The following is a 15,103-nucleotide window of genomic DNA, read 5'->3' on the forward strand; positions in this document are numbered from 1 at the left end:
TTGACCACTGTGTAATTCTTTATTGACTCCTGTAGCTCATTAGAGGTCAGCTCCAGGATGGCTCCATATCGGAAAATAAACATTAGTTAATTTAGTATGTGTGTGCCAAATTCCATGCTTTATCACAAAATGAACACTTTTTACGGACATTTTAGCTAAGCTGCGCCACTAAGGCACAAATGGCAGACAGAAAGAAGAGAGACACAAAACAGATTAGAACTTTATTGTTCATTCTGATACATTATTTGGTAATCCTTTTCCCCAAGTATGAGGTTTAGATGTTTCAATTAATAATTTATCAATTAATAAATTATCATGAACAGAATGAATCTGCGTCATGTAAAGGGGCTGAAAATACCACATTCTGCAGTTATAAATATCTTTAAAAAATCATTATACAGTCATAATTCACGGCTGAAATACAGCTATGCGTATCTTAAATCTTTGATTTCACGTGTTAGAGATTTATCTCTGATACAAAATACACAAAAATAATTTTATATATTTTCAGATTTTTTTTTTTTTTTTTTTTTTTGAAAACATCTCCAAGTGATCACAACATAAAATAATCAATGACAGTCTTAATTATCTGCTGGTAAAATGCAGTTAGCAAAATAATTTTATCATATGCTATATAATCACAATTTTTTTTTTTTACTGTGGTCACTGTGATTTCTCTGTAAATATAGAATGACAATCTCGGTACAGTCTGTTTCAGAACAAAAAGGTAGCAAGGCTCATCTTTTCTGTTGTGAAGAAAGTTAAAAATTCATGTAAATCTCTTATTTCTTCAAGGCACTCATCGCCTTGCAGCTCTACGTACATCCCGCTCTGTAGTAGCCCTGTCAGTAAGAAATGCTTGATACACGTAAGCTTTGATGTATTACGGCTCTTCAAATCATTTGTGAGAAATAATTTTTGACTACAAGTGCAATCACCTGTTTTGACGGAGATTATGCAGCTGAGGAACATAATCTTTTCTTTTTTTTTTAACAAAAACAGGCTGACAAAGGGAGTAAGAAAACAAAATTATGAAATTCATTTTCTGCTTGAGCAGTCAGAGTTTTGTCATTGGTATGTGCAGGCTGTTCCAAGGTCCCATCCATAACTCGTCCTCATCTGATAATGTGTGCTCACTCTGGGATTCCAGCATCTCCCTGCTGTCCTTGTGGTTGTCAAATGAAGGCTCTTGTTCCTCGCTGGCACTCGGGCAACTGCTGTTTCTGTCAGTCAGAGTCTTAGCTATATTGGTTTTGGACTCAAAGCTCTTAAGTCCTGAAATGGCGGCTCCCAGTGAGCCAGAGGAGGACCGGGTATTGAGGTTGATGTCCACATTCAATGAAACATTCCCATTTTCGGCATCCTTTCCTGTGCCCTCAACATTAATAATGGGAGAGGGTTCCTCATGAGTCACACCTAACTTGTCTAATTTTTTAAACTGCTTAGCAAGCCGAGTTGGCGAGCCCACCTTGAGGTGGTTTGGGTGGGCCAGCCGCCTGGTTCGGATGATTGTGCCATTCTGTGCAAGGTAAATGTTGCCGTTGATGTTACTGTGGCTGTTGACATTGGGGATCCGGTTCCGCTGGGTATCCGCAGAGCTTTCTTCTCCTGTGGAGCTGGTTTCATTTTCTCGATCTACCACCAACTTAATCCGCTTCTTGGTCCCAGGTTGCTAAAAACAAATAAGTTAATGGTAATAATAACATTCTGCGAGGAGCAGGCAAAAAATTCCAAGCAAAACTGCAAAATGGCTGATTGCACCACACCATGCAAAATGTCATAATAGACAGAAGAATATAAAGCTGTAGAAAAAAGCAAAAGTGTTAACAGAGAAACCAAAGACGAGGCAAAGGTAACCACACAAGTGCATCGTTTCTAAAGGAAATAAGGAAAGATGGATTGTGAAAGACAACGTTCTCTTCACTCCCATGCTAAGAGCAAACAACTTGATTCTGCCTTACTTCACAGCAGGTAATGCCTCTGTTTAGAAGGCAGTTGAATTTCCCTCAGACTCTGACTCGGCTTCTGATGTAATTTCTCCTGACCCTTTTGATGCACTTCCAGCTTCTGATCCGGAGCCACTGGCTGAAGATTTGTCAGAGGAGATGGCGTCCTCATCCACTTCAGTGATAGGGGACAGTCCTCCATATGTCTCTTCAGACATGTCGCTGATGCTTCTCACCTGTGTGCTGAATGGGGGAGCTGCACGTGGGGCAGATGGCTCAGGGTCATCGGACACAACACTGGACCTCCTTGAAGCTGCATCATCACTGAGTTCACTGGATGACTCTTTGCTCTCATCAGCGGGTTCAGATTCTACCTCTTCAGAATCCTCAGCTTCACTCTCCTCTGTGACCGCACCTTCAGAACTGCGGGTCACAGTTGACTTTTGGGAACGCTGGCTACCACTGATGGAACGGGAAGCAGAAGAACTCACTTCGCTCGCATCCGTCATTTGATTTTTCGTGGAGGACTCCCTATCCTTGGAAGCACTTGACTCTGAGGCAGATGGTTTTCTCTGGCTGGAACCTGTCCTAGACTCAGTCTCACTACTTGCCCCCGTCCCTGATTCAGCATCACTGAGTTCTTCACTGGAGTTCTCTGAGCTTACTGCACTTTCTGATGATCTGGCATCTTGAGAAGACCTCACACTTGAGCCGGATGCAGTACTTCTGACAGTACCACTTGCACTCTCACTTCTTAAGCTGCCGCTGCCACTTGCACTCCGGCTCTTACTGCCACTGCGACTGCCACTCATACCTGAAGCACTGCTGCCCTTGCTGGCTTCAGTAGCAGATGATCTAACAGAAGATCGGGCAGAAGATCCGCTTTCTCTTGTGCTTCCTGAAGCCTCTTCAGACTCTTCATCTGAAGCTCTTTCTGAGGTTGTTTCCTTCTCTGTTGCTGTACCCGTTCCTGACTCATCTGAGTCTTTCTCAGATTCTGACCCTTTCTCAGATTCGGACTCTTTCTCTGTGCCTGATGCCTTCTCTGACTCAGAAATTGAATCCCTTTCAGTGCCAGATTCTTTTTCAGTGATGGAGCCCTTTTCACTTTCTTCTTCTTCAGGTTTGGACACGCTTTCCTCATCAGAATCCCCTGGCTCATCATCAGGCTCTTCCTCGGAGTCCACAGTGCTTTCATTTGCATCATCTCTGTCTAAATCTACTTTAAGATAATCTCTGTCAACACTGCTTTTCTCTGAAGATTCCTCATCAGAGGCTTTTTCCCTACTGGCTCCACTTCCACCTGCTTCTGGCTCACTTTCAGTCACACTAATAGACACTTTCGATTTCTCATCATCTTCACTTGCTATCTGGGAAGCTTCCTCATCCCTTTCACTACCAGTGGCAGAACCACGACTCACACTACTCTGAGACTTCCTCCGTGCTTGCAGCTTGTTTGCCAAGTTGATTTTCTTCAAAACTTTTCCCAGCTTGCTGCGGGTAACAGACTTGCTGTCGATTTGTCCCCTAAGTGCCGCTTCATCAGTCAAACTCTCCTGGCTGTCAATACGGCGAGCTGACATTAATTTGGCATAGTCCTTGTCCTTTTTCAGTGTGCCAAACATCTTGAACATCTTGGCATTCTTCCACGGAGATGGTCCAGAAGGACCAGCATCAGAGGGCTTTTCTCCCTTAGTGGCTGCCAGAAGTTTGCTGAGTTTCATGACAGACTTGAGCTTCTTGGCAGCCTTGGAAGGCTCACTTCCACCTCCTGGCTCAGCTTCTTCAATTTCATCCTCTGGGGGCAAGTCTCTAAATTCAACTCTCTTGGGTGGACCTCTACCTCGCATGCCGCCACGGCCCCTGCCTCGGCCCTAAGACAGTCATATTTAATTTAGTCGTTTTCCAGTGAAAATGATACAATGTTGGACTTTCGCATGGATTCAATGCCACACTTTCAGTGTTGGAATGTTAGTAGAATGATTCAGACATTACTAACATAATGACTGTGTGTATGAAACAGTATCTAAGTATGGGTAATATACCTCACGTGGACCGTAGTAATAACCATCATCTTCCATTATCACCTCTCCATATTCATCATAGATCGGCGATATCAACCTCCGGCGACTGCCATACTGTGGAATGTCATACCTGAGAAATAGATTCAAACAAGGTAGGAAAAAGAACACTCTTTGAGCTTGTGACTCAGTAAATACATGGAAAAATGATTATTTACTCATAAACGTAAGGCAACAGCCATTTTTGATGAAAGGTACAGACGTTAATATGCAGATCAGCTATTTGTCTGTCTTTCCTTTCTTTCCCAATAGGACCAACTAATCCTTACTTACTGTGCATTTGGTCATGTTTATTTCAGATAAGCAATAATCTGTGAGATTATTTGCTGCAGCTCTGAGAATGCAGGCACACACACGCGCGCGCGCACACACACACACACACACACACACACACACACACACACACACACACACACACACACACACACACACACACACAAATCATTTCCAAAACATCAAAGGCCAAAATATGGTTTCTTAAGAGCACTCAGAAATGGTATGAATACAGACCAGCCAGCACATAATAATTCAAGTTTATATGATATGAGAAACCATGGAGTATTAATGTGATGCTTACAAGTCTCGAAAACTTAAAATCAAAGTCATTAGGTTCCAGAAAAATTCTAGTTAAAGGAAGAAAGGCCAGGGGCCTCATTTATCACCACTTAATAAACACATTTGTGCTTAGACCATGTGTTTGAACATTTCTACATATCATGTGTAACTTACAAACTTGTACTTAGATTTAGAAATGTGTATAAATATATATAACCCTCTGACTTATGCACAGCATATATAGTAGTGGTAGAATAGAGAAACTGCAAGTACAAAGCATTGCCGCTGTCATATGTTATTTATTTCCTTGAATTAATCAGCCCACATTTATTATGTCTAGTTCTGTCATGGGGTGGATGCGGCAATGTGCAGCACCAATGTATTCTCCCAAACCTGACATTCCCTCAAGAAATACAGGACCATTCAAATGTTTGGAAACACTTTCCTGTCATGTTCCGGCCCTTTATGGCCAGCTGTTATAGTTCTGGACCCTTGTCCACCTCTGTGCTATGAGCCTTCAGTGTTGTTTTTCATGTCAGGTTGTCATCCATCCATCCATCCATCCATCCATCCATCCATCCATCCATCCATCCATCCATCCATCCATCCATCCATCCATCCATCCATCCATCCATCCATCCATCCATCCATTTTCTTCTGCTTTATTCGGAGTTGGGTCGCGGGGGCAGCAGCTCAAGCAAAGCCGCCCAGACCTCCCGATCCACACACACCTCCCCCAGCTCCTCCGGGGGAACCCCAAGGTGTTCCCAAGCCAGCCGAGAGATATAGTCCCTCCAGCATGTCCTAGGTCTTCCCCGGGGCCTCCTCCCAATGGGACGCGCCTGGAACACCTCTCCAGCGAGGCATCCAGGGGGCATCCGGAGAAGATGCCTGAGCCACCTCAACTGACTCCTTTCGACGTGGAGGAGCAGCGGCTCGACTCCGAGCTCCTCCCGAGTGACCGAGCTCCTCACCCTATCTATAAGGGAGTGCCCAGCCACCCTGCGGAGGAAACTCATCTCGGCTGCTTGTACTCGCGATCTCGTTCTTTCAGTCACGAGCCAAATCTCATGACCATAGGTGAGGATCGGAACGTAGATTGATCGGTAAATCGAGAGCTTTGCCCCCCTACTCAGCTCTCTCTTCACCACGACGGTCCGATACAGCGACCGCATCACTGCAGATGCTGCACTGATCCGTCTATCGATCTCACGCTACATCCGTCCCTCACTCATGAACAAGACCCCGAGATACTTCAATCAATCAATCAACTTTTTTCTTATATAGCGCCAAATCACAACAAACAGTTGCCCCAAGGCGCTCCATATTGTAAGGCAAGGCCATACAATAATTATGAAAAACCCCAACGGTCAAAACGACCCCCTATGAGCAAGCACTTGGCCACAGTGGGAAGGAAAAACTCCCTTTTAACAGGAAGAAACCTCCAGCAGAACCAGGCTCAGGGAGGGGCAGTCTTCTGCTGAGACTGGTTGGGGCTGAGGGAAAGAACCAGGAAAAAGACATGCCGAGAAGGGGGGCAGAGATCGATCACTAATGATTAAATGCAGAGTGATGCATACGGAGCAAAAAGAGAAAGAAACAGTGCATCATGGGAACCCCCCCACAGTCTACGTCTAAAGCAACATAACCAAGGGATGGTCCAGGGTCACCCGATCCAGCCCTAACTATAAGCCTTAGCGAAAAGGAAAGTTTTAAGCCTAATCTTAAAAGTAGAGAGGGTATCTGTCTCCCTGATCTGAATTGGGAGCTGGTTCCACAGGAGAGGAGCCTGAAAGCTGAAGGCTCTGCCTCCCATTCTACTCTTACAAACCCTAGGAACTACAAGTAAGCCCGCAGTCTGAGAGCGAAGCGCTCTAATGGGGTAATATGGTACTACGAGGTCCCTAAGATAAGATGGGACCTGATTATTCAAAACCTTATAAGTAAGAAGAAGAATTTTAAATTCTATTCTAGAATTAACAGGAAGCCAATGAAGAGACTTAAACTTCTCCACTTGAGGCAAGGACACTCCACCGACCTGAAGAGGACAAAGCACCTTTTTCCGGTCGAGAACCATGGCCTCGGATTTGGAGGTGCTGATTTTCATCCCAGACGCTTCACACTCGGCTGCAAACCGCCCCAGTGCACGCTGAAGGTCCTGATTTGACGAAGCCAACAGAACCACATCGTCCGCAAACAGCAGAGATGAGATTCTGTGGTTCCCAAACCAGACCCCCTCTACACCCTGGCTGCGCCTAGAAATTCTGTCCATAAAAATAATGAACAGAACCGGTGACAAAGGGCAGCCCTGGCGGAGGCCAACGTGCACTGGAAACAGATTTGACTTACTACCGGCAATGTGAACCAAGCTCCTGCTGCAGTCGTACTGGGACCGGATAGCCCTTAGCAAAGGACCCCAGACCCCGTACTCCCGGAGCACTCCCCACAGGGTGCCCCGACGGACACGGTCGAACACCTTCTCCAGATCCACAAAACATATGTGGACTGGTTGGGTGAACTCCCATGAACCCTCGAGCACCCGATGGAGCATGTAGAGCTGGTCCAGTGTGCCGCGTTCCCAGCAGACCCTCACGATATGTTTGGGCCTGCCAGGTCTGACCGGCTTCCTCCCCTCCCAGTGGAGCCAACTCACCACCAGGTGGTGATCGGTCGACAGCTCTGCCCCTCTCTTCACTCGAGTGTCCGAGACACGTGGCTGAAGGTCAGATGATACGGATACAAAGTCGATCATCAACCTCCGGCTCAGGGTGTCCTGGTGCCACGTGCACTTATGGACACCCTTGTGCTCGAACATGGTGTTCGTGATGGACAAACTGTGACTAGCACAGAAGTCCAACAACTGAACACCACTCAGGCTCAGATCCGGGAGGCCGTGCTTCCCGATCACCCCCCTCCAGGTCTCACTGTCATCGCCCACGTGGGCGTTGAAATCCCACAGGAGAACAATGGAGTCCCCAGTCGGAGCGCTATCTAGTACCCCTCCCAGGGACTCCAGGAAGGTTGGGTACTCTGCACTGCCGCTCAGCCCGTAGGCTGAGACAACGGTGAGAGACCTGCCCCCGACCCGAAGGCGTAGGGACGCGACCCTCTCGTTCACCGGAGTGAACTCCAACACATGGCGACTGAGCTGGGGAGCAATAAGCAATGCGACCCCAGCTCTCCGCCTCTCCCCATGGGCAACACCAGAAAAATGAAGCCTCCAGCCCCTCTGTAGGAGTTGGGTACCAGAGCCCAAGCTGTGCGTGGAGGTGAGCCCGACTATCTGTAGTCGGTATCTCTCAACCTCCCGCACAAGCTCAGGCTCCTTCCCCCCTAGCGAGGTGACATTCCACGTTCCAACAGCCAGGGGCTGTGAGCATGGACCGGGCCGCCGGGCCACCCGCCCTCGACCGCCACCCAATCCTCTCTGCACCCGACCCCCATGGCCCCCTCTGCAGGTGGTGAACCCACAGGAGGGCGGGCCCACATCGCTCTTTCGGGCTGAGCCCGGCCGGGCCCCATGGGCTAAGGCCCGACCACCAGGCGCTCGTGCACGAGCCCCAACCCCAGGCCTGGCTCCAGGGTGGGGCCCCGGCTCCGCCATACTGGGCAACATCTCAGTCCTTGATTTTTTACTGGTCATGGGGGTTCTGAACTGCCCTTAGTCTGTTGTCATGACCAACATGCATGACCATGTTGCATGACCATGTTGTCATGGTCATGCTCTTCAGGTTTTGTTTCATTTATCTTCTGTGTATCTCATTTTACCATTTGTGCAGTTCTGCCTTAGCTTCTGTAGTCAGTTGTATTCTTTCACTCTTGGTCCCTTAAGTTACTTTTGTCTTAGTTTAGTTCTGTTTATCACATTTATTGTATTATACGTAGGTCACAGGATTAGGTTATTTATCTTCAGTGTTTCTTATCTGATTATGTTCCATTTGTTATTCATTGCATTATTGTGTAGTCTGTGGTTTTGTCGTTCTGTTCATTTATTTTTGGTGTATTCTTAGTTTATGTTGTCACCTTATTCTCGGTTATTGCATTTACTTTTATATTTTATCAGTATCAGTTCTGTTCTAGTTTCAATTATTATCTTTGATCTTCTTGTTTCCTGCTATTTAGATTAGTCATGTAATTTCCTAGTTGCCCCCTTTTGTTTTGTTCACGTTAATTATTTTTAATTATTTTCACCATTGTTTTTTTCCATCACTGATTATCTTGCCCCAGTCTGCTTTGCTTTTCTTGTCACTGCAATTTCTTGCACTTACCTTTGTCTTCCCCGGCCACGCCCCCTTCCAGAGCCATCCACACACCTGCACCTCATCACACCTTGATTAACCTGCTCCCTATTTAAGCCCTCACTGTCTCACAGCTCACTGCCAGATTGTTGATTTTCTGCCACTTTCCAGCCTTGCATCTTGCTCTGTTTTTGCCTGCCTGTATTCTGACTCTGCCTCGTTTTTGACCTCGATTTTGCCTTGTCTCTGATAGCCTTTACACCATGTTTTTTGACCTGTGCCTGTTTATTGAACTACGTCTCAGCCTCTCGCCATTCTGCTACCTTTGTTTCACTGCTGGATTCCCCGTGTACCGACCTCCTGCCTGTTGCACTTATTAAACCTTTTGAACTCTATCAGTCGTGTGAGACTGCGTTTGTGTCCACTCGGTTTGTGCCATGCCTGATATTTCCCATTCAATTGAATGGAGTTTCTTGATCTCAAAGGCCAAGGACTCAGAACCTGAAAGTTTGCATGTTGTACAAAATGTCATAGCATCTTTGAGGATCACACAGGATTGTGGTTGCTGCATTAATAACTGAACAATTGCTTAATTTTGTGGCCCTGGTTGCAAACCGAACCCGAACAAAGGCACCCAGTGACAGTGATGGTCCACTCATCGATGGTAACAGCTTCTGCAGTTAACTTCATGTCATATCATCAAACTGTAATTCCAGTTTATTGCTAATGCAGGGTAGTCCAGTGCAGACGTGGTTGAGGTAATGAGAATTACAGTACCCCTCACTGATTTGGACACATGTTCCCATTCAACTGAATGGGAACGTGTGTTTTATGCAGTGGGAAGTCAGTGAGTAACTTGAGAGGAAATGAAAACACTACATTAAATTTCAACTGGTGCTACTCTAAATGTTTTTCAGATTATCCTGATCTGATTAATTTACTTTAGGTATCAAAGGAGCTCTCTGGCTTGATAAACTTTCATCACAATTCCTCCTAGTAACAGAAGTCACCTGGCATAAAACAGGGGCATCTAATGAATAACAATTTCTAAGCAGCTGGTCCACCTTTGAGCTCCATGTTTTTCCTTGTGGGAGCATATGGGCAATGTAACATATCAGCCAAAACACCCTCCCAACTTTAAGCCATGGGAAAACACTAATAATCTCAGGTGCTCACCTCAAGGCAGCATAAGTGATGTTATTTGGTGAGAGTAGAGAGGATAAACACTTGGATGAGGTGTACTGCTGAGGGGGCAAAACAAGTTGCTCTTGTCATTTTAGTCTACTCTTCTTTTAAATGCTCTCATCCCTAGAAACCACATTGCTGGGAGCTACAAGGAAAGGTCGAAATAAAAAAGCTTTAATGATTTATGTTTACACCGTTGCGTAGGTGCATTGTTTTCAGTCCTGCACGCCTGCTTGTGTATGAACAAAGTAACTCAAAGAATTTTGATCCAATTTGACGACACTTGGAGTACTGACTGAGGATCAGCCAAGAGCAAAATTATTTGAATTTCAGAATGATCAGGTAAAAGTTAATTTCCAAGGCTAAGGTCAAATTGTGGGTCCAGTGCTTATATATAAAGGATGTTCAGTATGGCTATTCTGAGGAATTGCTTCAAAATGCATCTGTAGTTACCCGACAATGTGTTGAATTTTTCCAGACCTTCGTATTTCTTGGAAGGTTGTCTGCCTGAGTGGGTGCCGTCCAGAATTAACAGTTCAGTCCAGTGGCAGGTGCCGTGATGTGCGGCATTGCCACATGCTCCCTGACCTGACCCAGCTTATGGACGCTGTTAAACACCCAATATGAATCCATACATCATCTTTCGATTGGTCACATGACTTTTCACCCCGGGTGATGTTGAAAAGTCAAACTCAAGAGTGCTTAACTCAAACACATTGTAGACAATATGGTTTAAGCAAGGTGGAAGAATTGTGTGGTAGTCAGTGATAATGTGCTTCCATTTTGGGCATAATTGTCCAAATGTCATGGACGCAAAAACATATATTGCGATATCACATACTCATCTAAAATGAATTTACCTGACTCTGTGTCAACTACATAAGGGGTGGGTGCTTCACTCTCTGCCCATTCTTGTTTTTTTTTTTGTTTTTTTTTGCTTTTTTTTTGGAACTAAGGGAGGTCACTCCTGCAAATAAGAATAAGACTGAGAAAAAAAAAAGGGAGTTAGTGGGCTGTGTGCTCACCCCTGGTCATAATCATAGTAGCCCTGTGAGTAGTAGTCTTGGCCTGGGTCGATACCGGATTCCATGGAGAGCTCCTGCATTTCAGACAGGCGGAGAGAGAGAAATTACTCAACACTTGTCAATAAAAGACAGAAGAAGAGCACCCGCAGCAAACACAGTGCAGAAATACTAAATCCTGGTGAATTAAGAAGAGCAACAGAGGTTTCTACCTCAGGTCTCAGAAGAGATGGCCTCAGCAGTTGCTGTTGCTGGCAAACATTAGTAGAGAAGAAAGATAAGGTAATGGAAGGAGGGGTTGGTCAGGAGAGACAAAGACAAAAGGAAGACTTCATTTTCCACATTTTTGATTTAAAGCCAAGCTTTATCTTTATTGTCAAGATAGTGTAGTGGAGCAGTAAGGCAAAAGAACTGAACTATTGATGGAAACAAAGCCCAGAAAAGAAGTAAAGAAGGAAAACCAAGCACTTGGAGAAGTTACAAGAATGCTATGCAAAAAAGAAATCTAATGCTGTATTCACATGTTGGCTGAAAGTGGCAGATGGATGTTCCATTGTTTTCAATGACAGGACAACAGAAAATTCCACTGCTGGCTGTGAGATTGGCAACCATACTGTAGGGTTTGGCCTTATTGTATCATTATCGGTATGCTGGTACAAACTCTCCTCACGATAAGAATTTGTCATCCTGTGATATAAATGATGTAGTTGATGACGTGTTTCATATGTGTTATATGATGGCAGCTCATGCAGAACGGTGAAAAGCATGGGGGAAAGGCACAGTTTAGAGCTGACGGGGAAGAAGTCGACCATACAACACACAATGACCCAATGTGATAATGAGGTATCCTAAACACAGGGACATGATGCAAAATGGTATTGCAGAATGGTATCTGCTCCCTGCAGTGGAACAATGGAGGAGGACAGCTGGTCCTTTCTGTGTGGAGTTTTCATGATCCACCCATGTCTGCGTGGGTACCTTCCAGGTGTTCCGACTTCCTCCCCTTTCCAAACACATGCAAGTTAAGTGAATTGGTAACTCTAAATTGCCCATACGTGTACAGAAAATTAATGAATGAATACATTGTGCTAATAAATTAATCAAATTAAAGCATTCCCCGGGCGCCTAATGGCGACTTCTGCTCCTACTGGCAATTAGGATGGGTTAAATGCAGTAGACACATTTCATTGTGCAGGGAACATGTTCTTCTGTGCATATGACAATAAAATTTCTTTGAATCCTTGAATCCAAATCATGGGAACGGATTCTATGTTGGTTGCAGATGTAGCATGATGAGTGCTACAATTTGCTTCTACATTTTCCTCTCTGTGGCCATGCTCTGTTGCTGTGCTGTGAATATCATGTGTGCAATTTGCAAATCCAGCCCTTTTAAGGCTCACAGTTTTTCTTTGGGTTGCTTTTCTTGAGGATTTTAAACAATGGACACATCCATCTCCACTGAAAACAAATTCTTTATGGAAGACTCGTGGCCTTTGGTCACAGGTGAGTGTGACAACTGGTACTATGTTCATATTGTAATTTATGTTGTTATCATAAAAAAAACCACCATGAAATATTGTGATAACATTTTAATGCTATATTGTCCATCCCTACCATGCACCACAATGGCACATGCCATCAAACATTAAAATTTTTCAATTTTTACCACCTGCTGCAGTGACAAGGACAAACTGGGTGCTGCTTTATCTTCAGTGATGAGAAAAGACAGGCAGTGAAAGATGTATTTTTTAAGTGCAGAGGGTTACCCAGTTCTAATCAGGTAAACGAGAATACTTGATGATATTACAGAGAGAGATTAAGCTGTAGCATCACCAGTGGTGGGCACAGTTCAGCTAATCCGAAGCTAATGTTTTTGCTAGCAGATTAGCTTTTCAGATAAGTTTTAAAACCATCATCGGACAAATTATCTTCCAATAAATTTAGTTCCGATAACTTTCAGTCTGATAACATTTTTTTGCTGGTAAAGTGAACAAAGTTTAACGGTCAAAAATGTTTGTAAACCCTAAAATCAAACATTTTAGTCTGTCTGTTGTACATTTGTAGCAGACTGGCTGCCTGTCACTTGCTGATTATGTCATCATTAAACACAAAACGTGATTGGTCAGTCGACGCAGGGAGCATTGTGGGTAGTGTAGTTCAGGTTCACTTTGGATGTTACAGTGAGTGGTCCACTCGACACAAAAACAAAACAGCCTAATTTTAACATTATTTTATTTCTTTGTAGCTGTAATTTAATCACCAAGACTCGTGGCAGAGGAGCTCTCACGGCACAGTTGTGTGTATAGAGGGACTTTTCTTCACGTTTAGACTAGATCAGGGGTGGCCAAGTTCGGTCCTCGAGAGCCACATTCCTGACACTCTTAGTTGTCTCCCTTCTCCAACACACCTGAATCCAATGAAAGGCTCATTAAAAGTCTGCTAACGAGTCTTTCATTGGATTCAGGTGTGTTGGAGCAGGGAGACAACTAAGAGTGTCAGGAATGTGGCTCTCGAGGACCGAACTTGGCCACCCTTGGACTAGATTATTTATTCAGATGAATTCCACTGAAACTAACAGGTAAGAATTTATATTTAGTACGTGTCTGCCAGTCAATGCATTAATGGACATATTTCGGTTGTTTAAGCCTCAGGGTTCAAAGCATGTGAAAAAAACAGCAGCTTTTTAGTTCATAAATGACGGTGTATCTGGTACCGAGATAAACTATGACTTCTAATATTGTGTTTACTGCTTTTGAAAGATGATGACAGTGTTTGAGGTTTCATTTTTCTATTCATTCATTTTTCGTGCATTCTTATGTGTTTGTGATCCTTGTTTCATTATTTACCCAGCAGCAAAAAGTGAAAGTGAAACTTTGTTTATCAGAAGCCGACAGTGTAATCTAATGTGGCCGCGTCCAAATCAATACTAAAAGTTATCAGTTATCGGTTATCTGTAATAAAGATAATTTTTTTTAGCAGTTTATCAGTTTAGCGTCATAAAAATAACTTTTCAGTTATCTGATTAATGGTTAATGAAGCTAACATTTTGGTCAGCTGTGCCCACCACTGAGCATCACAAATTGTAGACTTTTGAAGCAACTACCAGAGCTTCCTGTTTCAGTATAACACTGTACAAAATGCTAAAACTGTTGTGTTTTAATGAACTACATTATTGTCTGTCTCATTAACACTGAAAAATGGCCACGTTTCATACCGTCACATACCACCACTGCAGATGACAGTAATTCTGCTCTAACGACCGGGATGACGGTTTTTTCTACAGTCAACATGTGAAAGCAGCTCTACACAGATTTCACAGTTTCATAAAGGCGTTAATTTAAAAGCAGTTTCCTGTCTGATATTATCAGACAGTCACACTGTTTTATCCCTGGCTGTGTCATCTTTGCACTTATCTGCTATTTGGCAACAACTCTGAGAACACAACTCGCTCAAATCAAACATAAACGCCAATGTCACCGTCAGCCGTCCCATCACCGAGATCTCATCTTAATCTCATTCAGTCGCTTCCATCGAGTGAGTGGTAGATAAGAATAATAGGATATAAGCTGCCTCAAGATGCTTTAAGAGCAGCAAAATGACACAATAAAACAGAAAAAACCTCCAACATGTGCATACACAAACAACATGGCTGCTTACCTGTCTGCCCTGGCCTCGCCTTCTTCACGCCGCAGAAAAGAAGGAAATAAGACAAACAATGAATATAGATTGACAGCAGCATTTCCAAGTGCTTCAAGATAAATGAAGTGTTCAATCTACAAGACTCAGCCATCTACATTCTGCTGACCACTGAGGATATTTCAGTTTTACTTACTGTGCAATTTCATGTGTTAAAATACAGAGCTGAAGATGTTTTTTTGTTAAGAGGACAAAGGGGGCGCTTGCAGCCTGAGTTATCACGTTGGTTTTCTTGTTATCAAATCCAAACCTGAGGGTGGAGGGTAGGGGGTGGGGGGTGTCATTCAGAATTAATGATTGCTACAAATTTAATAAAATTCTGGCTACCATAGCATAAGGTGACATTTCCTTTCAACAGCAACAACAACAATAAAAGAAGA

The 15,103-nt window shown here is 44.1% G+C and overlaps 1 protein-coding gene across 3 annotated transcripts in view; it reads right to left on the reverse strand.

Annotated features, from left to right (window-relative positions):
• Positions 1-210: 210 nt before the first annotated feature.
• The window catches only part of pcdh15a (protocadherin-related 15a), a 707,751-nt gene continuing 692,858 nt past the window's right edge, over positions 211-15,103 (reverse strand). For 2 of the 3 annotated variants that reach the window (XM_034185498.1, XM_034185496.1), the window contains 5 exons: positions 14,685-14,706; positions 11,240-11,278; positions 11,031-11,104; positions 3,992-4,100; positions 211-1,672 (listed from right to left, as the gene is read on the reverse strand). In XM_034185498.1, the coding sequence (XP_034041389.1) occupies positions 1,058-1,672; positions 3,992-4,100; positions 11,031-11,104; positions 11,240-11,278; positions 14,685-14,706 (859 nt within the window). In that variant the 3' untranslated portion in view covers positions 211-1,057. The remainder of the gene's footprint in view (positions 1,673-3,991; positions 4,101-11,030; positions 11,105-11,239; positions 11,279-14,684; positions 14,707-15,103) is intronic. The other variant, XM_034185497.1, reaches the window with a different exon arrangement.

Source organism: Thalassophryne amazonica, chromosome 13 (genome assembly GCF_902500255.1).
Source record: "Thalassophryne amazonica chromosome 13, fThaAma1.1, whole genome shotgun sequence".
NCBI lineage: Eukaryota > Metazoa > Chordata > Actinopteri > Batrachoidiformes > Batrachoididae > Thalassophryne > Thalassophryne amazonica.